Source organism: Henckelia pumila, chromosome 2 (assembly GCF_033568475.1).
Source record: "Henckelia pumila isolate YLH828 chromosome 2, ASM3356847v2, whole genome shotgun sequence".
Taxonomy (NCBI): Eukaryota; Viridiplantae; Streptophyta; class Magnoliopsida; order Lamiales; family Gesneriaceae; genus Henckelia; species Henckelia pumila.
Window position 1 is genome coordinate 14,797,777 of NC_133121.1, and position 24,782 is coordinate 14,822,558.

Here is a 24,782-nt window from a genome sequence, read left to right on the forward strand (position 1 = left end):
ATCTGTACGAAGGCAAAAGAAGATCAACAACAACAATCAAACCCAACTGCCAATGGTTCGACAATTCAAACGAATCAAAATCCAAAACTCAAACCGGCGGCATAAAGGCTATAATCTGATCAAACCGGAAATACAGACAACAGTATAGCATCGAAATCAACTCAATACAATGCTAAAACATCAATAACAATCCCAATCCAACAAATCTCAAAATCCACTTTTTCGAAATAGGCTTCCAAAAATCATAACAATTCCGAACGACGCTCTTTTTCAAAACTGACTGAGAATAAACGATAAGAAATAGCTCAAGAACATCATAACTGAAACTCAATCGATTCTAACAACATCCGAAAATAGAAGTATAAATGATCGGAGAAAAACTTACTATAGAACAAATCTCTCGCTGTCGGGATTACGAATCTGCCTTCAAAAATAAATTCTAACGGACAAATCGACCAAAAAATGAAATCATAAAGCTTGAAGATAGCTTTGGGCGTATTCAATGGAGGAGGAGATGGAATGCAAGAAAAGTCAAAACATGTTATAAATATCTAAAAAACTCCAATTTTGCATTTTAGTCCCTGAAAAATCCAAAAATTGCAAAAATAAACCCTGATCAAAATCAAATCAGCTCTTGAATTATATAAACTCCGATTATCTCAAATAAACTCAATTAAGATAAATTTGGGGCGTTACACCTTCGGTACCAGTACCACATTGGATAACCAGGTAGGGAATTGTACCTCCTTAATGCGTCCGGCCTGTAATAATTCTTTGACCTGCTCAACAATCACTTTGTCCTTATCAGACCCAAAATGCCTTTTCTTCTGCATGACGGGTCCAGGGATTATTTTTAGTTGATGCTCTGCAATATGAGATGAAACGCACATCAAATCATCAGGGGACCAAGCGAACGCATCCCAATTTCTGATGAGGCAGCCCTTCAATTGCTTGGCCAAGTCTGGATCCAGGTCTCGGGAAATCTTGGTAGACTTGTACTCTTGCCCAAGCACTAATTCAACATCTTGATACTCACCTTTTCCTCCTTCACATAACAAAATTTTCTTCCTTCTTCGCCTTCCTCTTTCCCGGTCCGCCTTGCACTTTTATAATCTATTTTGACTGTCTCGGCATAACACTTCTTTGAAAAAGGTTGATCGCCTCTATCTTCTCCCACCTTATCTCCCACGGGGAATTTGATTTTTTGATGGTAAGCCGAGGCGACGGCCCTGAAAGAATTCAAGGTCGGACACCCCAGGATGACGTTGTAGGAAAAAGGTGCCTCCACGATTGTGAACCTTGTCATGACTGTCTTCTTCTTATCCCCTAACCCTAAGGTTATGGGTAGCAACATCTCCACCTGGGTTGAACAGTATGTCCGGCAAATCTCATATCCTTGCAAATCCATCTGCTCGAATACCTCTTGAAAGATAACATTTACCGAGCTTCCCGAATCTACAAACACCCTCCATACATCGTAATTGGCTATTCGGGCTTGTATAAGCAAGACATCGTTATGTGACAGGTTTACTCCTTACAGGTCTCGAGGCCCAAATGTGAGGATTGGCCCTGAGTCTTGCCTTGTTTCCTCCACTCCAAACTCTCCCTCCGGCTTCAAGACATCCTTGCCCGATTCGAGTCTCCGTCAGTGGATCCTCCTGATATCATATTAATAATGCCCTTGGCTAGCCATCCCCTGATTTCCTATCCTTGGGGACCAAATCTTGATTCCCTTCCTCCCGGGAAGAAACACCAGTCTTATGAGGAACTGCCACATGTGGCCCCTGAACCCAGGGTAGACTCCTGGGCTTTTTTTGGATTGGTATGTCATACCGACGTAATGCTTCTACTGTTTCTGCTGCAGTACCTGACATTCACTGGTATCATGCGCCTCTTCTTATGAAGGGCACAATACTTTTGAGGATTCTCCTTAGAGGCAAAACTTTGAGCCTTAACCCCCCTATTCACATACATGCACAGACCTATCTCAGCTTCCTCGGTGTTGTGCATATCGAGATAATCACCCCATGGGATCCTGGCTCTCCCTATTCTCTCCCTGTCCCGACCTCTTTCCCTCCGGGCTACCTCCTTCTTATGCCTTTGAGCCTTCTCCATATTAATGTATTTCTCGGCCCAATCTAACAAATTCTCAAAAGTATGGGGCACTTTTTTCACTAATGTCTTGAAAATTTCCCCCTCCCAAAGATCTTGAGTGAAGGCTGTGATCTTGGTTTCCTAGGCACAAATCGGCACCTCCAAAGCAGCTTTATTGTACTTCCTGATGTAAGCTCTCAAGGAATCCTCCCCTGCTTGTTTCACCTCAAACAGGCTATAAGCGGTTTTCTTATATCTCTTGTTGCTGCTAAAATGTTGCAAGAACACTTGCTTGAACTCTGCAAACGATCGAATGCTTTGAGGCTCCAGCTTCTCAAACCACCTTTGAGCAGAATCCACCAAAGTAGTTAAGAAAACTTTGCACTTAATTTTGTCTCCGTAGCAATGCAACATGGCCACATTCTCAAATCGATCCAGATGTTCCTCCAGATCAATGCTCCCGTCATACTCCCGGATTTTGGCCGACTTTTAATGAGATGGTAAGGGCTCATCTATCACCTCCTGTGAGAAATGACAATCCGGAATCTTAATAAACCAGGACATTCTGAGACCCGCTTCTTCCAACTTATGTATCTTCCTCCGTAATTCATGCAACTCATCCGCCACGGAAGGCTGTACTAAGTGCATCCAAGAACTTTCCTCTTCTTCTTCTTATCTAGTCCTGGGCTTAGTGTTTGGATTGCCATGGTTCCCCTCCTCTTTCATTGTTATCTCCTTTGAATACGGTTGTCTTGCAGATGTTAAGGCCTTCTGCATGCCCTGAACATATGACTCGAACTGCTCAGCCTAAATGATAATGTTTTGACCCTGTTGAAACCCCTCAAGTGTGTGTTCATGAGAAGCCATGTCTACGTCTATAGCACAAGTTTCCCACAGACGGCGCCAATGATGATGTTTTACTTAAACTGAGTGCCCGGGCTATCAGGGTAGCAAGGTGGGCCTGATGGGCTATCCGGGCTTGATAAGGCTGATGAGTGATATTTTCATTCTTGGGTATAAGATGATCTGCACACAAGGGAAATACAGCAAAAGCACGTTAGTGGCACGCCGAAAGGTTTTCCGACGGGCCACTCCGATGCTTAAGTCAGGCTTAGAAATAGAGTGGGCTTTTAAAGGAAAAATGAGTATAGTGTTTTTGGGATAAAAATGAACATACCTCTACTGATACCCGATGCAAGGTATTTATAGCCCTTAGAGTGAGAGAGTGCCTCCGCAATTTAAGGGTAGTGGCCACGATCTGGATCGTGGGTGCAGGGGTTGCCCACGTTTACCTGTCATGCACGATCAAGCCGGAAGACTCGGAGTTATAGCAAAGCAACGCGGGGATCATGCCCCTTGAGAAATGGATGTTGTCCAAGTCATGAAAACTTGGTCTTTTCAGCCTCATGGATCTATCTGGGATGAGCTACTCCCTTATCTCCGAGCTACTAGTCCGACCTCGTCAAACCCTACTTACTCTTCTACAAGGGGACAACCCTAACACCCTCGCCTTCATGTGGCCTTGACACCCTTGACTTCTCGGGACATCACCACTCCTCCATAAAATAGTCGGGCTAGAGCCCTACTCGTTGTCCCGAAGAATAGCCCTGATGCCTATAGCTTCTGGGGCATCACAGTCCGTGCACAATATTGAGGTTAAAGTAATTTTAAAGTTAATTGATACTCGAGGTTTATTTTATTGAATTTTATGTTTTTGTTTCATTCAAAAAATATCAGAGGGGTGGAAATAGGTATTTTGGGAGAAATTTGGTGTGTCATAAGACGCTAATGCACTCTTACTTCACTTGTAAGAGACACCAATATATATTTAAAGTGTCGTTTGATAGATCGATAAGACATAAATTTATTATTCATTTTTTTGTCAAATATTAAGCTAAAACTCTATAAAATATTAGTATCGTGTAATAATATCTTATTTAAATATATTGATTTATCATTTTTATTTATGCATCATTCTTCGTTCATCCACGAACCAATTACAATATCTAATGGAATTGATTCTTAGAACACTAATCTTAATCTCCAGTGATACCAAATGTTCTCTTTCAGAACACCCCTTCATCGTAATATGTAATGTAGTCTTTTTTTTTTGGACATGCAATTAATGTTAGCCTTTTATTAAAATTAATATTCGGATATGCGCGTTATATGCTTGTGCAATCTGTTTTTCAATAAAAACATAAAAAATAGAAGGGTAAATAAAAAATACGAACTTTCGCTCGTTACATAAAAAAATCAAATGCAGACTTAAATTGAGAAAATATATTATAATAGGATTACAGATTATTACATAAAAAAGATCGTAAATTTCCTTTGATGTTTTTGAATTATTCATTATTAGTTGGTATGATGGATATGGCCGAATCTTTTTATATAAGAGTTCACTTGACCACAAAAAAATTTTGGTAAAAAAAACCACCAAAAAATTAATCAAAAACAAATCGTAGCAATATATATATATATATAAATATAATTTTCAGTTGTTCAATTATGTTTTACCACTTGGTTCGCGATCACTAAAACTTATAGTGATGCAAAAAAAAAACCACTAAAACTCGGTAGCGGGTTTTAGTGATCGTGAATCAAATAAAAAAATATGATTGGGCAGTTGGGCATTCTTTTAAATATATATATATATATACATACAGGATGGATCCTTTGTATTTCAAAGCAGAGCACGTAGCCCAGGCCCAAATAAAAAGGGAATTAAGCCCATCGGTATCCCCTCGTGGCCAGCTTGTGTTGTATTTGCATTGCTGAGTTTAAGCTCTGAGGAAGTGCCTATACGGGCTCGGGCTGGATCAGAAGGCGCGGCGCAAGAATGAGATGCAAATGAACCGAGATGGCGAGATGGCGATATGTAGTCATGTAGGTGAGTTATTTGAAACTTATTCAATAAAAACTCACTTGAAGAGCTCAAGTTTTATAATATTCGGTTCGTTAGCTATTTAATATAATCGTTGGTAGGCTCTTGAGTCAACATCTAGATGAAAAAAAAAGTTATATAAAAATCGATTAAATTTATTTATAAGAAAGAAATTACACATTTTGATAAAAATATTATATTTTTATCTAAATATAAAATTTAATTTTTAATGAATTCAATGAATATTTAAATTTATAATTATATTTATTAAATTTATTTAGACTCGATAAAAATTCGAATATGCTCGTGAGTTAAGAACAAAGGTCGAGCTCGACTCGATGAAAAATGAGCCAAATTTGAAGTCGTCATTTCATGGTTCGTTGGAACGGTCATGACATTGGTCTTAAAGATGGTTGCTTCGATTTCAATATTATTTCACATAACGATCACGACGTGGATTTTTTTTTTAAAACAAGATACAGTTTTTAAAAAAATAACATAAATCATTAAAATTTTGGAAATTTATATAATTATATACATAGATTAATTAGTCCCAATATCAGATTTATGCGACCTTTTTTAAAAAAAGTTAGCCCAGTTAAAATTTTTCATATTTTTTTTAAACTTCTGCATTTTCAGATGTATAAAGTCAAAATAAATAGTTGAATAGGCTCTTTTTTTTTTTTTTAAGGAAAATAGTTGAATAGTTAAAAACTTAAAATAGAAAAAATTGTCAAGTATTGAATTTTTAATGGAGAACCCAGATTAACAATTCCGAAGGGCTAATTGTGCAATTGCCATCACATATTTCAATCCAACGGCTTATAGACATGACAAGTCATCGATCCGGTCCAAAATTTAAAGGCACAAAAAACTCGGCGCCAACTGCACTCCCAAAATCCAAAAAAATTCAAGCGTCCCTCCATATCTTCTGTACAAATAAAGACCTAAGCTGTATCATTTCGCTCTATTCTGAACCGCTAATTTGAAATTCCCCTCTCCGTTTGCATCTCGAACAAAATGGCCGGCGGCGGAGCATCGAAGTCATCGGCGCCTCACAGAGTCAGGAAGAGAGTTGATGCGGAATCATCTTCTTCTGCTGCTTCTCTCAAGCGCGCTAGAGATGGCAGTGCTTTTACCAAATGGTATCTCTCTCCCCGCGCTCCTCATTTTAGTGTGTTTTTCATGTTTTTGTCGCTATGAAATTATTGCTGATTTTACTTTACTATAGAATTTTGACATTCAGCTTCCAAAATAGTGCTGATTTTTTAGTTTCCTGTCGTTTGAGATAATTCGAATTGTAAATCTGTATAAGAAAATGCTGTATTAATTTAGTTTCAGTTTCCTTCTATGCGAATCTTTGTTGTTAAATCTTTGTTTGAAGTTTGAGCACGCAGTTTCTACATGAATGTGTTTTTATTTTTGGATTTTATAATGGCATGGTGCACAAATTGCAGTGAAGAGTGCAGCAAAGATGTTCCAGTGGCGTTGATAAGCTTTCATGACTGTAGCCTTGATGCAAAAATTAAGATGAACCTCGGTACTTGTTGATATATTGTCTTTGTGATTGGTGTTGGGATTTGATAGGGAATTTTCACCTAATTAATCCTTTTTCTCGGGTCTTCTGTAGAGACTCAAGCCGTGGAGATACCTACTGAGAACCAGAAGAAAACAACTGAAAAGTAAAAATGCCATTTATCATTTCTAATTTACCTATTGAAACGTTATGCTATGTATTATAATTTTATGGTATCAGAGTTTTATATAAATATTTTTTTTGCCAGGAAGAAGGTGAAATCGACTGAATCAAAAACAAAGAAGGAAAAGAAAGTGAAGAATCCAAATGCACCAAAACGTCCTCCCACTGCCTTCTTCGTATTCATGTACTACTCTATCACAAACACAAACACTCTAATTTATCTATTGGAACATTATACTAGTTTTTTTCTTCAGGGATTGTGAACATTTTGTTTTCTGAAAATTTTATAGGGAGGAGTTTCGGAAGACTTTCAAGGAAGCTAATCCTGACTGCAAGAGTGTTGCATTGGTAACGCTGAAGTTATACTGATTTCCACTGATTCTAATTATATGGGTTCTTTTCCAAGTTAACCTTGAAGTGTGTTGTGTTCTTTTAGGTGGCTAAAGAAGGTGGCGTGAAATGGAAATCCATGACTGATGAAGTAATGTTTCTTTGTTTGTCTTTTGAATTTTTTCATGAACTAAGCAGTTTTTTTGTCGTTCTGATCATAAGCGAATGATAAAACAGGATAAGAAGCCATTCATTGATAAAGCTGCAGAGCTTAAAGCAGAATATGAAAAGGCTGTGGCATCCAATGATGCTGAAAATGAACAAGTAAGATAATGATTTAGTTAGGAGTTTTCTGATATATGGGTGAAATATGAATGAAGAACCATGATTCTTATTTTGTTAATAGCTGCCTTAAATTTTTTGTTTTTGTGAGTAATTGACAGTTAATATATCTTGCTAATGGTCAAACCTTTGGTATGGCATTGTAATTAAATTGATGTTACTTTTAGGATGAAGATGATTCAACAGAGAAAGAAGTTGAAGAACAAACAGAGAAAGGGGTCGAGGAGGAGATTGAAGTTGAGGACGAGTAGCTAGAATTTTGAAACTTATTAAGAATATCCTAAGTTGTAAATTTTGACTACCTATCAAGTGTAATAGGATTTTGATTATATGCTTTCTTGAGTAGGATGGAGTGCCCTGGCTACTTGCTTTGTCTCATGTGCTAGCATCACTTGCTTTTGATGTTTGCAATTGATGATTTAAGGAAAAAAATCTAAAACTTTTCTTTGTTCATTTTTCTTATTCAACAAGGCTATATTCTCTCTGATTTATTGGTTGTGATTTTTTGTTCCCTGAGGATGAAACCCATGTTGTCAAATTCAGGAATTGATAGAAATTTTACAGCAATATGGAGTAATAATTGAATGTGTGTCTTGGTTTCTAAAAAACATGTTGAAGACAAATAGAAATTCCATCATGGCAATGAGCCTAGTTTGTTACATGAATACAGGGTCAGCATGTTACTGGCTCATTTTCTCAATTTCACCCCCTTACAAGACAACAAAGGCTTCCCACACAAACACAAGTTATGTGCATATGCAACTGCCGGAAAAATATTGAATGGTCTTCCTTGAGGGATTTCTCCGCACAATCTATTTGCTCGAAAACTTGCATGTTTCAATGCTTCAATTCCCAACAAGCTTTCTGGTATTTTTCCTGTGAGCATGTTGATCGACAAATCCAGCCATTGTAATTTCAGCAATAGACCTAGGCTTGTTGGGATTGTGCCTGTTATTTGATTTCTGGAGATGTCGAACCTTGTGATCTTATCGAGGTTCGAAACTGAACTAGGAATATGGCCCACAATCTTGTTATTTGCCATATTCAGCACTTTTATGCTCGAACCCCCATTGATTTCAGGAATGCTTCCGGAAATTTGGTTGCCTGATACATCTACATACTCCATGAATTCACCTGTTTTGTTTTTAAGAATCCCTGACAGAGAACCAAAGAGCTGGTTCGAATGAAGATCAAGAACAGAAATCTGGGGTGGCAATCTGATTGAAGAAAGATCAGCTTTAAGTAAGTTGTTTGAAATCCTTAGAGCCTGCAAACTAGTCATCTTTGTCAAGAAATTTGAAATCCCACTTGTAAAATAGTTATCAGATAGGTCTAAGGTGGTCAAAGACTCGGTCTTTGTGAAGTTTGGTAATGCCCCTCGAAGCTTACAGCATGCCAAATGGATTTCAGAAAGTTCTCTATTTCTGATCCAATCAGGAATTGTTCCGAGATCGAGACCGCTGTAAGAAAGGTCGATGGACAATAAAGAAGGAAGACCTTCTGAAAGTGCAGCAGTCGGCAAAGGATTGGTAAGCAAATTCCTTGACAAATTAAGATTCCACAGGTTTCCTAATTGTGATATAGATTCTGGAATTTGACCTGTGAGTTTGTTAGAGCTCAGCTTCATTACAGAAACAGATTTCAACTTCCCAATTTGTGCTGGAATTCTTCCACTCAGCAGATTCTGATCAATTGAAAGCTCCGAGAGTTTGTTTAGGTTGCACAAAGCAATCGGTATCTGCCCCGAGAACCGGTTACCTGTGAGCACGAGATATGTCAAATTTTGAAGCTTCCCAAGAAAATCCGGAATGGAACCAGACAACGAATTGAAGCCGAAATCAAGAGACTCCAGGCCCTGAAGCGAGCTGACAGATAATGGGATTGTGCCCGTCAGTAAATTCTTGGCTAAATTCAACTGCAGAAGGCCCTTCAAATTTCCAATTGTGGCAGGAATTTGGCCTGTCAAAAGGTTCCCACTCAACGAAAGTGTCTGGAGTAGAGGCAAGCGGCCTAATGTTGCAGGTATGGTCCCTTTCAATGAATTGTCATCAAGAATAAGCTGAGTTAGGTGAGTGAGATTCGAAAACCCCTCGGGAATCGCTCCGGTGATTCGCCTCATCCCACTTATCACCATCATTTCCAAGAAACGCAGATTGCCTAGAGAAGGAGACAGAGTTCCCTTCATGAAAATGTCATCAGATAATGGCCTTTGCAGCATCAACCTGATGACTCGACCGCTCATCGGATCACATTCCACACCTTCCCAGCCACCACCGCAGCAATCGGCACCCGCCCACGACGACATAATGCCTGTGGTGTCCTTCAAAATCCCAGCTTTGAAACCAAGAAGAGCAGCTCTATCAGCAGGCGAACAAACAGGAGGGATTTCTGATTGGGAGGTGGACGGATCGAAGAAGAATGTTGCCATCACCAAAAGCTCGAGAACCCACATCAGAGAACTCATTTTGGGGGAAGACCAGAATGGAAATATTCTCGTAAACTTGTCAGATATTTTCAAAAAAAAGGAGCACGAAAAAGGGGGATAATGTTTTGAATTTTTAAATGTGGTGCTAAAACTTTACAGAAAAAGGGTGCATGTGCTTGCTGTAATATTTCTTGTAGGCGGCAAGAATCGTAGAAATAATGATTAAAAACAAAGCGTAAAAGCTCTGGGAGGAGACGAACTGTGTACTCCCCATTTTATATACAGTTTGGTTCAGTAAAATTTTGTTTGGGGATGAAATTGAATTGGGTCACATGTCAATTTTCTGACCGTTTGATGCATTATTATTTTGCATACACGAGTAATATGAATGCCAAATTGAACGTTGGAGCGCACTGGTTCAAATTCTGCAGCCCACCCTTCATTTTCTCTTTTGCCAGCCCCCCCACTAGTAAATTACCTTCTTTTCTTTTTATTTTTTACTTTTATTTTTTACCATTTTATTATATTATTTACAAAGTGTATATTGATTTTATTTATTAAAAACAACTATATTGTAACCATTAAAATTTAAAAAATTAAAATATGGGCATAGCATTTACATGAACAGTGTTTATCTATCTCGCCGCTTATTAATTGCGGGAATATTTTCAATTAAGAGAGTATATATTTCAGTGATATGTATTCCCTTCTGGACCCGGTTCATGGAAAATCAAAAATATTATTTTTTATTTTCGGATCGACGTTTCTTATGGATAAACGCGATAGCTTTCCCACAGGAGCTTTACCTATGTTTTAATATGATTTTCTGAAAATCGAAAAAAAACGTCATTTATGCTAATTTTGTTGTGTGAGATTAAATATTATTTGTGTGAAAATGATTCAAGTATCATTCAAATGTATTGAACATCAGTTGATTTGATGGAAGTCCAATGTACTATTTATGTCGGCACTCAAAAAAATAAATCAAGATTTGCCTTGCTTTCTTCTTGAAGGTTATTATTAAATTTGCATACACTTCGAATAAAATGCGATTAACAAAAATTGGAATATAAACAATGTTGGTCATTACTTTACGTTTTAAACGGATATTCAGGCTTTTAATTTCCTATACTTATAAAATAAATTTGCTTTAGGTAACGATTTTTTTTAGACCAACAAGAACATTTAAAAGGTCGGGCCCTCTTTAAGATGAATTTAGTAATGAAAATTGATATTCAACAAGTACCTCAGCTGTAAAGAACAAGCAGAAAAAGTAGCATTTGCTTGTCATCTTTTAAATATTCAACTTATGGGAATTTTTTTTATTTTAAAAGAGAGTATAATTCATTTTTCTAAATAAACTATTGATAAAATGTCATATTGATACATGAAATATCGAAAATCATTTAATTGGTACATGATCTAATTATAAAGTCAACTTTACTCTTTACATAACTTAGTTTTAAGTCCAATATTATTGTTAAATTCAAATAGATACACATTTTATTTTTTAAAATTATTTTATTGATTACAATTATAAACATAAATTTATATTTATTTAAATTTTATATTATAATAAAGATATCGTACTCATTATATAAAAACATCATGAATATTAATTAATACAACCATACATATACACACACAAACACAACACACACACACACAATACACGCGCGCACACACACATATATATGTATATAACAACTAATGAGTTATATATTCCAAAATAACGTATATTAAAAAATATTTATAAATATATAATAAAATTATGTTTTTCTCTTTATTAATTTTATAATATTATCATTTACATTAATAAATTTAATTCATCAATAAATCAGAATATATAGTTAAAATATAATTTATTATACTTAAAAAATGTTATAAAATAAATAGTTATATAATTAAATATTTAATTATAAATAAAATTAAAAAAATCATTTAATTCTTTAGAAATGTCTAAAGCAAGTACAAAAAAATTTGATAGTCATAATCGTGCAAATTAAATCGATACAATAAGCAAAATTCACGCGATGCTGTGATGGTGCTCCGACCTCCATAGACTACCGATTTCTCACCCCCACCCCCACGCCCAATGATATATGCATATGTCTTTTCATTTATGATATATACTTTTTATATGTATGATACATAACTTTTTATTTATTATAGTATAGTAAATATGAATTTATTTTTCAATTTTAATCCATAAAATAATTTAAAATATATCTAGTTGAATTTAATAACAGTATGGACTTAAAAACAATTTAAGTAAAGGGTAAAATTGACTTTTGAATTTAATCATATATCAATTAAATAATTTTCAATAGTTCATGTATAAATTTGACATTTTATCAATTTTTCATGTTTCAAAATAAATTTTATTTTTTTAAAAAATAAATTTATTCATTTTCCCCCCAAATGTTATTAAATATTAAAGAATCCCAATTTAATGTAACATTATGTGAATAATAATGATAACAAAAAAAAAATGAAAAATTTTGTCAACATGGAGTCAGAACCCAATTAATCAATGCTAAAAATGGCCCTCCCACTTCATTCAGTTGATCATGTAGTTGTCACTTGGCCATCATCGTAACTTAGCTTATACATGTGAGCTTTCACTTGCATACTATAAAAGTAGACGACCATTATGAAATCTTAATTCAAAAGATATGAAAATGACTAAATTGGTTATTATGCATTTATTTAATCGTTTTATAATATATTAATTAATTAATTAACGGGGAACAATTATTTTTGCTACAAATAAATAACGATGGATGTTTTCTCCAATTTTCAATATTATAAAATTAGCGTGGCTAATACAACTAAAATTGATGCGAAATAGATTTGATGGATGTCTGGACCTTAGGGTACAAAAAATTCATGTGCAACCACTAAAATCCGGTATATATATATATAAATATAATCTATTCTATTTTATTAAAATTGAAGGATTGATATGTTCGTATAACCCACTCTTTTTTATTTTATCATTAATTAATATATATTTAATTACCAAAATACTATTTTATTTTATCCATTCATAACTACTTTTTTATGAAAATATCACGTTTATAAAATTAATTTATTTATTTACAAAAAAACGCTTTTAAAATTGTTCTCTATTTTTGTTATTTTTATTTTAAAAAATGTACCCCATAAACACGTAACGCGCACGCACTCCTGGATACTAGTATATATAAAAGGTGGTTTATCTTCACACACGGGGATGTTGGTGCCAAAACAAGACGATTAGTTTTTTGACAAGGATAGTTACTGGGAAAATCTCCCGTGAATGTGGGGTGGGGGTCTTGAAATTTATAATGTGTCCTCGCACGATTTAAAACTAGAATATTGTAAATTGTTTTAGTATCTATAAAATCAATCGTGAATATATAATTTATAAATAGTAAAATAAAAAACCCAATGATGAACATAAAATATATAGTTCAACAATTCGATTAATCATTCGAAAGCGACTCGACAAATATTATGAGCTAGACTGCTAGTGGATATATTGCTAAAACCAAAACTCAAAAATCAGTGGAAACCGCGTAACGACATAAAGGAACACAACCCATGAATCACGCTTGTAACTTGTCACACTCATTCAACTAATCCCTTCAATTAATATATAGGTTAATGTTTAAAATATTTGTAATTTCTATAAATATAATATTTGTTGGTTATAAATTATAATATTGTGCAAGTATTGCATGAGTAATTCTATTCATATCTCAACATTATCAGATCATGTGAGTTTTTTACATTTGGATAAAAACTGACATCATATATTGATAATCCAAAGATTTAAATTTAACAATGTCATAAGTAAAAAACAAGCTAAGATAGAAATTTTCTAAAATTTGAACGACGCTCGAGTGAACAAATGAGCGATTTTGTAGACTAAATATGGGATAAGTTTAATGCATCCGCATACTTGCAAAGAGAAAACATTACGTACCTAGATACTAAAACATGAATAAACGCACACAGAGACATAAACGAGTTGGTAAGATTTAAGGTGACACGAAAAAAAATTCTCCAGTGTTGCGGGTTCGATCCTCGTGTAGAGCACGTTCTCTACTGAAATATTGTGGGGGTATGCTCTGAGAGTTGACCATGTTGCTCCCTTTTTCAGGTCTCTGCCGCTCGTGCACATCCCTTGATTTAAACCCTGCATGAGCCAATGAACCTCTGACTCATGTGGGATGAGGTCCCATTCAGAATCAACCATTTTGACTAAAACATGAATAAACACTGCAAAATGAGACAAAAGATGATTCCCAAATGTAAGGTCTCAAGATTTTAAAGTCGATTTTGGCATTATAAAAAGAGTGAACCCCATGTAAGTCGTAACCAAATTAATTAGAATAGATGTCATGTAAGATGTACAACAGTACAAGTTAACTATGTACATATTTACAATAAAAAAATATTACTTTTATCATAATAATACTCATAAGACCATCTCACACCAGTTTTTGTGAATCAAAATTAGAGGATATTATTTATATAGTAGCATATAATTAATCAATTGTTGGATATGATTTGAATTATCGTACTAAGTTGATGGTGCAATAAATGAGAATTTAATACGGAGTCAAGCTTGAGTGAACTAAATTAAATCATATATATATTTTTAAAAAATTCATTCTTAAAATTTTAACGTATCAAAATACATAATAACCTGAAAATTTAATAATAGATAATATTTCAGCCGAATGCAAAATGAACGTGATCTCTAGTATACTAAGTAGGGCCACCTCAACAATTGAGGTGCTTACCCATGTTTACGGTGCTATAATAGGCAGATAATCAAAGATAAATTAATAAAGCAAAGAAATGCATAGAAAACTCTCAATCTATGAATAGGTTAACGATAAGGTAATATCCAAATCATGCATTCAAAAATTTATTTTTTTACATATAGACGTAATTAATGATATATTATCGACGATACAAATCGTGAGACATTAAATCTATCACTGAGATAACACTCATATGCTAAATTGAATTGTATCTTATAAATGATAGAGATTTATTTATTGTGTCACAGCAAGGTGTGAATGAAAGCAAATTAATAAAGCATAAATAAATTAATAAAACATAGATATCTAGAGAAAACTCTCAAGTCTCAATCTATAAACGATAGAGATTCATTTATTATGTCACATCAAAGTGCAAAAGAAAGCCTTGTTAATTACAAATCAAGAATGATAAACAAATTTATGTGGTCCTCTTTGTTGTATGGGGGTGCAAGATCAACACACACAAAGTCTGTAGGAAAAAAAAAAAACAATGGGCAGAAAAATTGTTACTGAAAAATAAATAATGCGGTGCAAACTTTTGATATAAACTTTAACTTTTCAAAAGGTGAAACTAATTCACGAAATCAAAATTTCAACCGATACAGTGCATATGTAATATTTTCAAAAATTTTTAATTTGGTAAACATTAATTAAAGCTTATAACTCTTCAATTCGAGATGGAAAATTTTTTTTTGTAAAGGGGTTTTTTGGTCACTACAAAATACACAAAATTAATCTATAATATTAAAATCATACCAAACATCGTATATTTTATTCCTTATCCAGCCATCTTATTTATCCAGGTCTTTCATTTTTTAATCCCTCTTATTACTAATCATTTATTTATCCTATTAGACATACCAAGTGGAAGTTAGAGTTAAAGATCGATATCAACTGAAAATGTAGGCGAATTTCTTTATATATTAGTGAACACCACATTTTTTTTAGCAAAAGTTACCCTTCATGTACGGGTTAGCTATAGTAGACACGAATATAAAGATTTGACATATTGAGAGCACGGTATCAAAAGATAGGCATTTTAGTGGACAAAGCAATTATTAGAAGATTTGCACTATTGAACCAGGAAAATCAACCTTACCATAAACTTACATTAGGTTTTTCCGTGAATTATAATGTGATCCAAGAATGTAACAAAGCATGTGTTAGAATGCAAAATGTTATAATTCCTACGTAACATTTTTTATTAAGTGAAGTGCCTTTGAATTATTAGATTTCATGGTAAAAGTATTAATGGTAATTTAAGTGGCTAAAGCAATCAGCAAAATAATTGTTAGTACTAAATTATAGATGCTAAAGTGTAAATTGTTGAACCAGTAAGGGCTTTCTCAACTCTGGTTATGCATTTAAAACTGTGGCAATATTTCCAGAAAAATCTCCTATGAAGGGGATAAATTCTAAGTAACAACTGAGTGCAGACTCAAATTACACAACTTACATTTATCATTTACCGAAATTCACCAGAGACCAGATAAACATTTTTATTTTTGTCCTTCAGCTTCGTCACCAAGGCATCAATTCCAGGAAGAGAAATATATCATTCATTCTTCTTGCCATCAAACTATATCATTTCATTGTTACTTTGAAGTATACGGAGCACATAATATTTCAATTTTCCCCTAATGCATTGACAAGTGAGAAGCGCATACATCACAAGCCAAAGTTTCTCGTTCGTAATCCATGAAAATGAGAATTTATTTTAAATACATTGCATTATTTTCAAGATGTTTCAAAAATAACTAAAAGAAAACAAAGAATATCACTTTGGAGGCCTCTTCTCAAGAAAATCTTGCACCTGAGAGAGTGATGGATTGAAAAGAGATAATCTAGCAGTCAATGTCTGCTCAAAAGGAACGAAGCCACTCATTGCCCTAGGAGAAACAACAAACAAAAATAAACTCAAAATTCCATCAATGTGGTGAGAAGAAAGACAAGAAAAGGAACTATGAGCAAAAAATTCAAAGGGAACTGCAATACAAAGAATGCTATTGAACCTGCAGTCCAATCAGCATCACCCTTTCCAGATCCACAGAACTCTGCCACCACGTCAATTCCCTTCCAAGCACACTTTGCTATTCACGCACAAACAACAGCAACCCACCGACTTTTGAATGAGACAAACGCGGCAGGCATGATACAGCTGACATCAGTTTTGATCCTATCCCGTTCTTCTTCTAATGGCATAAGGCGATGCTTAGACCATCAAAGAAAATTTTAGCAAATCAATTCAATTTACCATATGGAATTCTCACAGAAGAAAGTACATCGTTATCCTATCAATTTCTGTAAAGCAAAATGTTATCAAATGAATAGTACCTATCCCCAAACACCCGAAGTTTTTGTATTGGTGTTGATTACTTGATTTTGTAGGGAATCATTTAGTGTTAAAAGCACATCTGATATACTTCATGAGAATTACTTGATTACACTAATTGAGATTTTCCTCCCACTCTCAGTAGAACTTGAGTCCTTAGTTTGTAATATCTACTCATTCAATCAAGAATTAATTTTAATCATAAATAAATTGAAAATCCAACCATACATTGGCTTAAAATCCCATCATGCCAAAAATCTCGTAATAGTCACAATATTATGATAACCAGCAACTTAACAATCATACATCACAATAGAAGGCAACAGTTTTTTGCATATTAAAAATTCAAACTGGAGAAAGAAAAGGCTAAACAAACAATAAGACAAATCCACAAGCATTACCTTGCACAACCCATTCACTTGTTGCAAAAAATACTCTTGCATCTGTTAGCAATGTGGAAGCACAAAAATAAGAAAAATTTGATATTATGTTTACATAAACAACACTTGAATGTCCACGGGAAAAATCTAAACTTACATTTAAATGTAGCAATTCAGCAATCAAATTTTAAGACAAAGATTGCACTGGGAAAAACTAAAATAAATTTGGGAGACAGAATTGAAAAAAGAAATGAAATCACTTCACATAACTCACTTCCAAAGAAAATTTATGCTAAACAAAGATAATCATCATCATCCTTAAGAAGATCGAAGAAGCAACACAAAGCACACCCGAAGGGCCGCGAAGAAGGAATGAAATATTTCGAGATTATTTCTATTTACAGTTCAACGAAAGTGAGGGATCTCAAGAAATCAGAAAACCCAAACGAAACCCAGAGATGAACAAAGTGAAGGTAGAACACAAAGAATTAGAAGGGAGTCAAGATAGAAAACACTAACCACCCGAAGCTTTCCAATACCTCTTCGAAGAAGAATTGAAGTAGAAAAACGGAGGTCGAAAGAAGTCGGAGAACCAAAAAAAAAAAAAAAACAAAAACAAAAACCAAGAGAAGAGATCGAAGCTTTCCAATCCAAGAGGAGGGAACAACACTCTAAGCCAAAGGAATTACAGTGAAGCCAAGAAAGCCGATGGAAGTCAGAGTCCCAATACTTACTGGAGGTGAAGCTCTCGTACAAAAACGAAGAACGAAAGGAGTCAAAGAATAAAAACCAAAAACAGAGAAGAGAAGAAAGCTTAACCCGAAATCGAAGCTTTCCAATCCACGTAGGATATGTAATCAAGTGAAGAAAAATGAAGAACGAAAGAAGTAATGACTTGTATCGCTTAAACCAGTTTTGTTTTGGTGCGCCATCCCTTTTTCTGCAGTGGAGAAAGAATCCTGTTACACGTGTATTTGGGATGACGGGCAACCGGAAGTAAACTGGCCATTTTTTGAATTAGCAGGCTTTCATATATGTAGATCCTGTTACACGTGTATCTGGGATGACGGGCAACCGGAAGTAAACTGGCCATTTTTTGAATTAGCAGGCTTTCATATATGTAGATGTATGGTACATTTTCAAGCTAATTGCTTTTAAGTATAAATAAGCCGTAGTTTCGGGAAATGGGCCCATTCTAATTACAATATGGGCCAATAATCAGTTCTGGGCTGAGGTCTGGACCGACCCATTAAATTCTATATCAACACAGGATCAAAATCAACATTAATTCGCAATGGAATTGAGAGCTGAAACTGGGGACGCTTGCTCCTCCGCTTCGACCCCAATCGACTCCTCGAATATTGGCTTTCGGGTATGAATCATCTACCCCTTTTAAAAAATTCTTCTGCATTTCGGGTTTTTGTTGCGTTAAAATCACTTTTGTGATCATAATTATTACTGATTTCTGAATCTTTTTTGGGGTTTGTTCAGTTGTTGAAGAAGCACGGTTGGAAAGAAGGGACCGGCCTTGGTATTTCCGAACAGGTTCTTGATTAGTTAAATGATGACTTTGCAATTTGATTTTTTGTGTTTTACATCAGATGCCACCAAGAATACTGTAGTTACGAGTAATTTATACATATGGTTAGAGCTATGTTATTGGCGAAGCTTAATTTGATTTTGTTTATTTTTCATGGAGATGGATTTTCGAGAAAGTAGAAAAACATCAATGTGTCGTGCACCTTAAGGATTAATGGTCATGTTTTGCTGTTCGTGGATAGGATTTATTAGTCTTGGTGTTCAATTTTAGTTGTTAGTAGGGGTCATTAACCCTGGATTAATTCACAATCCTATGTTTGAATGGTTTTTAGGGTAGTCAAATTCACCTTGGGATTGTCAAAATTTACTGTTCAAATGAGATAACAGATCCACCGAAAAACCCCAAGATAGTGTATGAGCATTGTACAGTAACCGTGATTGTAGTAATTTATCCAAACACAAGACATATCCTTTCTTTATAAACCTTGTATCAATCAAACTATCAATCATTCAATTATCCTACCTCAAACCAAAGGGACCAAATTAAAGATTGAGTTGGGCCAAACTTAAGCTTTTATATAATGTGTTGGCATCTTTAAAGTGGTCCGATTATAGTTTCTTTTTCAGCCCCAACTTGGCAAATTGAAGTGTTGGATTGTCTTTTTTCATTTAATCCTGGGTTCTTGGTCATCTCTTACTTCTCTCTGTGCTTTCTTTTGTTTTTTCTTGAGCTGCAAGTTGTTCTATTTGCCCAATTCATTCGAGGCTGCTTGCTGCCCCTGTTTATGATAAGAAAAGAAGCTACGACTATTAGAAGATGTGATTGTCGTGGAGCTAAAATTAACTTTTATGTCTTAAAGAACTTTAATTTAGGGTTAGGGGCATATGGTTCATTTCTTTTTTTTTTTTTTTGTGATTCCATTTGGACGGGTTATCATTCTTTCATTTTATGAATATATTGTCTTCTTGATGACACCCCTTTTCCTTCTCAACCATTTTCTCATGTTATGCTAGCTTTGCTTCCTTGTCTGTCATACCACTTTGCCTAAACTTGGCCATGTGACTAGTTTTTTAATATTTGAGCCCGCCTTACATTGTTAAACTATACATCTTAGTTATGCATTTTTTTGTGTTCTTTGGAGAACCTATTATTTAACCCCACTTTGAAAGTAAGAACACAAGAAAAATATAATTGGGGTATGATATTGAGTTCAATGATGATTAATAACATACCCTTGTCTAAAGTCGAAATTGTTTTTGACCGGTTTTCTATGTATTAAAGACCAACAATATGCATGTCTGATCCTCAGGTTTGTGAGGGTGTGATGCTATGTCTCCAAGCACAAGTAGCGAAGGGTTTGTACAATATTTTGGTTTCCTTCATCATATATTTTTTGTCCAATTACGTTTGGCTAAAAACTAAAACTATCAGCAGCGATGTGGGACACAAATTAACACACCAACAGTGTCAGTGTTGCGTCGACGCCATTCAGCTCATAAAATTTTGAATGGTAAAATTGTTTTTTTTTTTTTTTGGGGTTAACTATTTGTGTTCTGAATTGAGAACAACGAATCATGAACAGGACTCCACTTCTTCTCTCTTTTGCATCAAACGCCTGTATTTTTTTTTTCTTTTGGAACTTCTACAAATTGTATGTAGTTTTCTGATAATTTGCACTTTTTTCGCACAGGGCAGGTTGGAACCTATACAGGCCTATGTGAAGAAAAATAAGCGAGGATTGGGAGCAGATAAACCAAAGAAGGCGGCAGTCCAGTCAAAAGCTCACGATGTGGAAGAACCAAAAGTAACCATTACTTCCATTTTGGAAAATGAATATGAAATTGTTCACTCTTTTTCCCTGTACAGTACATTACCAAATAGCTTGAATAAGAAAATGTAGAATAGATAGTTTCAGTGGTTAGTTGGCTCAATCTCTTTTGATATTATCAATGAAGAACATAAATATGAGCGACTGTATTCGATGGAAGTATAGTCGTGCTTATTAAAGTATTCAGTAGCCAATATAGTATAACTAGTTTACAAATAGGATTTGGATTTGGTGCAATTGTTGACATTGAAATTGTGGAAAGAAGGTAAAGCGTAACAAATTCTTGTTAAGGTTTCTAGTGTACTTTCTTTGTGTTGAATGTGGATTCATAGACATGACAATGAAATGAAATTGATGAAGGTGCTTAATACATACTATATATGTTCTCAGGTGTCCAAAAAGAAAGCAAAGGGCATGTCTAAGAAGATGAAGAAAATGCAAGAGTTCGAAAAGCAGTTGGAGGAGAAGGAATTTGAGAGGGCATTTTTTAGGGAGTTCTGGCCAGAAAACGTGTAATAACAAATATAAAAATGCATCTTTGGATGTGACTCTTGTATATTTGAATCATAATGGAAGTAATCACTGATTTTCATTAGCTATTTGGCCTTTCTTTGTTTTGGTGGTAGCTTGTGTAGTTGATGTATCTGCTTGCTCGGCTCCCCTGTCAGCTACTCAGCTGCATTATTATTATTATTATTATCTTACCTTTGAATTTTGTGTATGGTGTCGAGAGAGTTTTACCCACAATGGATGGTGATGGATTTTGCCAATGGACGGTGTTGGCTATGTACGTTTTTTGGAAAAGGAAAAAATTAATTTATGATCTATTTGGCTCGATTAATTCGTTTACTTATTATTTCGATCGAGTTAATTTTGTAACAAGAGTCTTGACTTGAATACTTTATTTATTTTTTCTTATGATGATGTAAATAAAAAGAGTAGTTCTATTATAAAACAAATTTGATTTATATTTATGAGATGAATCAATTCAATCTATATTTATAACAAAATGCAACACTTTTTTATGCGTCAGATCAAATAAGATATTTGTTTTACCAAATTTTTGACAGATGACGATTTTATAAGAATTTTCGTGAATAAAAAATTACATATATCAAAAAAATTATTTGATAAGTTTAACTAGCAATCCGTTTAAATTTAAGTATGAGTTGGGTTTGTACAAGTTTCATCCGGTCGAGATTTGACCCATTATCATCCATATCCGGATCTGGATCATCTGCTGTGGAGAAATAAACAACATCAGATACTGTGCATTGAATTAACTTCTCTAATATGTTTAAATAATTACACACATAAAATATTGCAAATCAAGGCTTTTTCAATGCATAACACCAATGATGTTTCTCTCTCCACAACAGATGATCTTTTTCCTTCATATCCATACATATATATATAACAAAATCAACTTAGTGGTCTTTTTGGTATGTTCATTTTTAATTTTTTTTTTAAAAAACCCCACAAATTATCAAATTACAAAAAAAAAAAAATTTAAAATCAAATACTTGAAAAAAATATTTATATTATATACATACTAAACATAATATTTGTACATAACATTGCATACATAATGCGTATATGCGAGGTAACTAAGCTAGTATATATATATTCTTGAAACTATACAAAGCAAATAAAATTGTGAACCCTAAAAGAAGCGGCGGCCATATAGAAGGGGAAGACAGTCGCCACAGTTCTTCAATCAGCACCTTTGTTCGTTTGGATTCAAAATTTGAGAATGAGGAAGATCTCGGGAAACGTTGTGTGGACAAGGCCCATGTCCCTCTCTCGAGCAGCGAAGCTACTGTCCCGATTCGCCGCCGTCGATAATGGCGCTTCTGCGGCTGTCTCTATGTATCTGCAACGAACCTCCGAAGCCTTCGATCACCTGCTCCAATTCCACAGCAAGCGAACTAAGGTGGAACCGAATCCCGACAGCTCACGCGCAGCGATTGAAAAGAAACCAAGGGATGTTGGTGTTGAAGATGAAGTTGTACAAATAGCTTCGAAAACTGACCATGCGCAGCGGAAGGAGAAGAAAAACAAGAGGAGGAGGGACAAAGAGGTGGATTCGAGCAGAAAGAAGAGGAGAATTGAAGGTGCTGATGCGTAGGAAATTGTTGGTAATCTTATTTTGATTTATATTCTTATACAAATTGTTAGTTAGATTTGATGGTTGTGCGTAGCTCTTCAGTGGAAGTGTTACGTTCCTCAAGTATGGATCTTGATAATTGACTGCATCTTCTTAACTGATTTTAGCATATAGTCTTTTTGAATCATATATTGCACTGCATTCTGATCAGAAATCAGTGGCATATAAAGTTTCTACTGGAACTTGATTTTGAACATATTGTAGTTAGTTTCTACTGGAAAACTTGATTTGGAACAGATTTCAGTTGTAGGGAAGCTTTCTGGTGAAAGAAGTTGTGGTGTGTGTGTTGGAAAAAGGTTATACTCCTTGTGATATTGATCTTTTATGGACTTGTAGAGACCACTCTATGTGGTTGGTTGTCCATTGGGGTGATCGATCTACATCTATCCCCATAATGCTGGGGCTGTGTCCGGATCTCCTATGCGCGAAATCTTAGAGACTAGTTCCTGTAGAGATTCCACTTGGGTCTTGGGTCTTAGCATGGCGTAAAGTGAAGATTGGGTGGGGGAGTAGAGAAAATTCCCAGTTACTTTGTTTCCAAGCTTTCCTTGGGAGATGAGATGACAATAATCTCTGTTTTGAATAACATCCCTGATTCCCAGTGCCGTTTGGTTAATAGGCTATTCTGGAATCAAATCGATCGGACCAATAGTTAGGAAGCTTTCCAAACGTGTGCCTCTTCTCTCCATTTGATTTAAACACTTCAAAATATCCCAATTTAAATTATGAGGCTATGACTAAACCAGTGTTAAAGTGTGTTCTTAGGGAAACACAGTTTCTCCAAATGCCCCTTGAGCAGAAATGTTCCGGACATTCCATTTTTTAAAAAAATATTGAGGGCAAGCACACCGCAGCTCACCACGCGCATGCATAGTGGCTCAAAGCTGCAGCGCACGATGCTGCGTGCTCTCTCTTTTATTTTACTTTATTGTTTAAAATAAAATTTTATCATTGCTTGATAAAATTTAAGCGAATGAAATTTGACACCGCTTAGCCTTTGTTCAATTAATATATATATTTTTAAAAAAATCTATAAATACATCATTTCTTATGATCTTATTTATAATTGTTCATACTGTATTCTCTTATCTCTCCCACTGTGAACACCTAATTTGTTCCAAAATGTCTCAAGATCCTAGACAATCTAACACAGAAAACATTCTTGAATACATAATGAATCGTCCTACAACATCGGATCCCCGTGAAGCATTATTCTTGACGGTAATGCAGCAACGACTTAAATTAGCTGAATTATTAGTCGAAAGTTCTTATGGGAGTGACAAAGAAGCAGATCTCAATCTGACACAGAAAACATTCCCGAAGACACAATGAATACCCTACAAAATCGGGTCTTGGTGAAACATTATTCATGACGATAATACAGCAACTTCTTAAATTAGCTGAATTACTTGAATTACTTGAAAGTTCTCATGGGAGTGGACAAAGAAGATCAATTAATAGAGAATGTGGTCGGTGAATTAGCTTAGTCAGGTTGCATCATTAACTTTGTCATGATTTGGTTGAACGCACTTGCAAAACATGTTGCCGTAATGATTAATTTATCAAGTATGAAACATTTTGTAATTTTAATTAATTTGTAATTTGTCAAACTTTTGTAGGGTCATTTGCAAAAATGACCCCACACAAATTTCTTTTAAACTTAAAGGCTCCACAAAAATTTTTGTTTGGTCAATAGACTTTTTTTTAATTAACATTTATTCTAAATATTAATTAATCTCAAACAGGGTTTTGGTTTTGTGGGTCTTGAGAAATGGAAGAAACCCCACAAAAAAAAAAAGAAACGGATTCCTCCTCATTCTCTTGTTTGCCTTTCTTCTTCCCTATTTTTCCCTTCAACTTCAATGCTATTTTATATTTTTTCTTCCATTTTTCACTCTCATTCTTCATTTATTTTGTAGCATTCTTAACCTCTTCATTTTT

The 24,782-nt window shown here is 34.7% G+C and overlaps 2 protein-coding genes and 1 long non-coding RNA gene across 4 annotated transcripts; 1 reads left to right on the plus strand and 2 right to left on the minus strand.

The window, feature by feature from the left end:
- The first annotated feature begins 5,970 nt into the window (after nucleotides 1-5,970).
- On the plus strand, nucleotides 5,971-7,778 carry LOC140884803 (high mobility group B protein 7-like). The gene is made up of 8 exons (XM_073291663.1): nucleotides 5,971-6,126; nucleotides 6,439-6,521; nucleotides 6,612-6,663; nucleotides 6,766-6,864; nucleotides 6,971-7,028; nucleotides 7,117-7,161; nucleotides 7,248-7,334; nucleotides 7,520-7,778. Exons 1-8 carry the CDS (start codon nucleotides 6,002-6,004, stop codon nucleotides 7,601-7,603), a joined length of 633 nt encoding a protein of 210 aa, XP_073147764.1. The 5' UTR covers nucleotides 5,971-6,001; the 3' UTR covers nucleotides 7,604-7,778.
- Nucleotides 7,779-7,955: 177 nt separating this feature from the next.
- Nucleotides 7,956-10,004, minus strand: LOC140884218 (uncharacterized). Its single transcript, XM_073290902.1, has one exon. It carries the CDS (start codon nucleotides 9,814-9,816, stop codon nucleotides 8,041-8,043), a length of 1,776 nt encoding a protein of 591 aa, XP_073147003.1. The 5' UTR covers nucleotides 9,817-10,004; the 3' UTR covers nucleotides 7,956-8,040.
- Nucleotides 10,005-16,213: 6,209 nt separating this feature from the next.
- On the minus strand, nucleotides 16,214-18,219 carry LOC140884679 (uncharacterized). Of its 2 annotated transcripts, none has more exons than XR_012150698.1 (4): nucleotides 18,126-18,219; nucleotides 17,328-17,369; nucleotides 16,607-16,805; nucleotides 16,214-16,483 (listed from the first exon to the last, which is right to left on the minus strand). It is a non-coding gene; the product is annotated as an uncharacterized lncRNA (long non-coding RNA). The 2 variants fall into 2 exon arrangements; XR_012150699.1 differs by having other exon boundaries at nucleotides 17,464-18,192.
- Between the last annotated feature and the right edge of the window lie 6,563 nt (nucleotides 18,220-24,782).

Bases quoted from the DNA above. Each gene is read 5' to 3' on its own strand.
- LOC140884218 (XM_073290902.1), bottom strand. From the start codon at position 9,816: ATGAGTTCTCTGATGTGGGTTCTCGAGCTTTTGGTGATGGCAACATTC.
- LOC140884803 (XM_073291663.1), top strand. From the start codon at position 6,002: ATGGCCGGCGGCGGAGCATCGAAGTCATCGGCGCCTCACAGAGTCAGG. The intron at 6,127-6,438 runs GTATCTCTCTCC...CACAAATTGCAG, and splicing joins GGCAGTGCTTTTACCAAATG to TGAAGAGTGCAGCAAAGATG. The intron at 6,664-6,765 runs GTAAAAATGCCA...TTTTTTTGCCAG, and splicing joins CAGAAGAAAACAACTGAAAA to GAAGAAGGTGAAATCGACTG.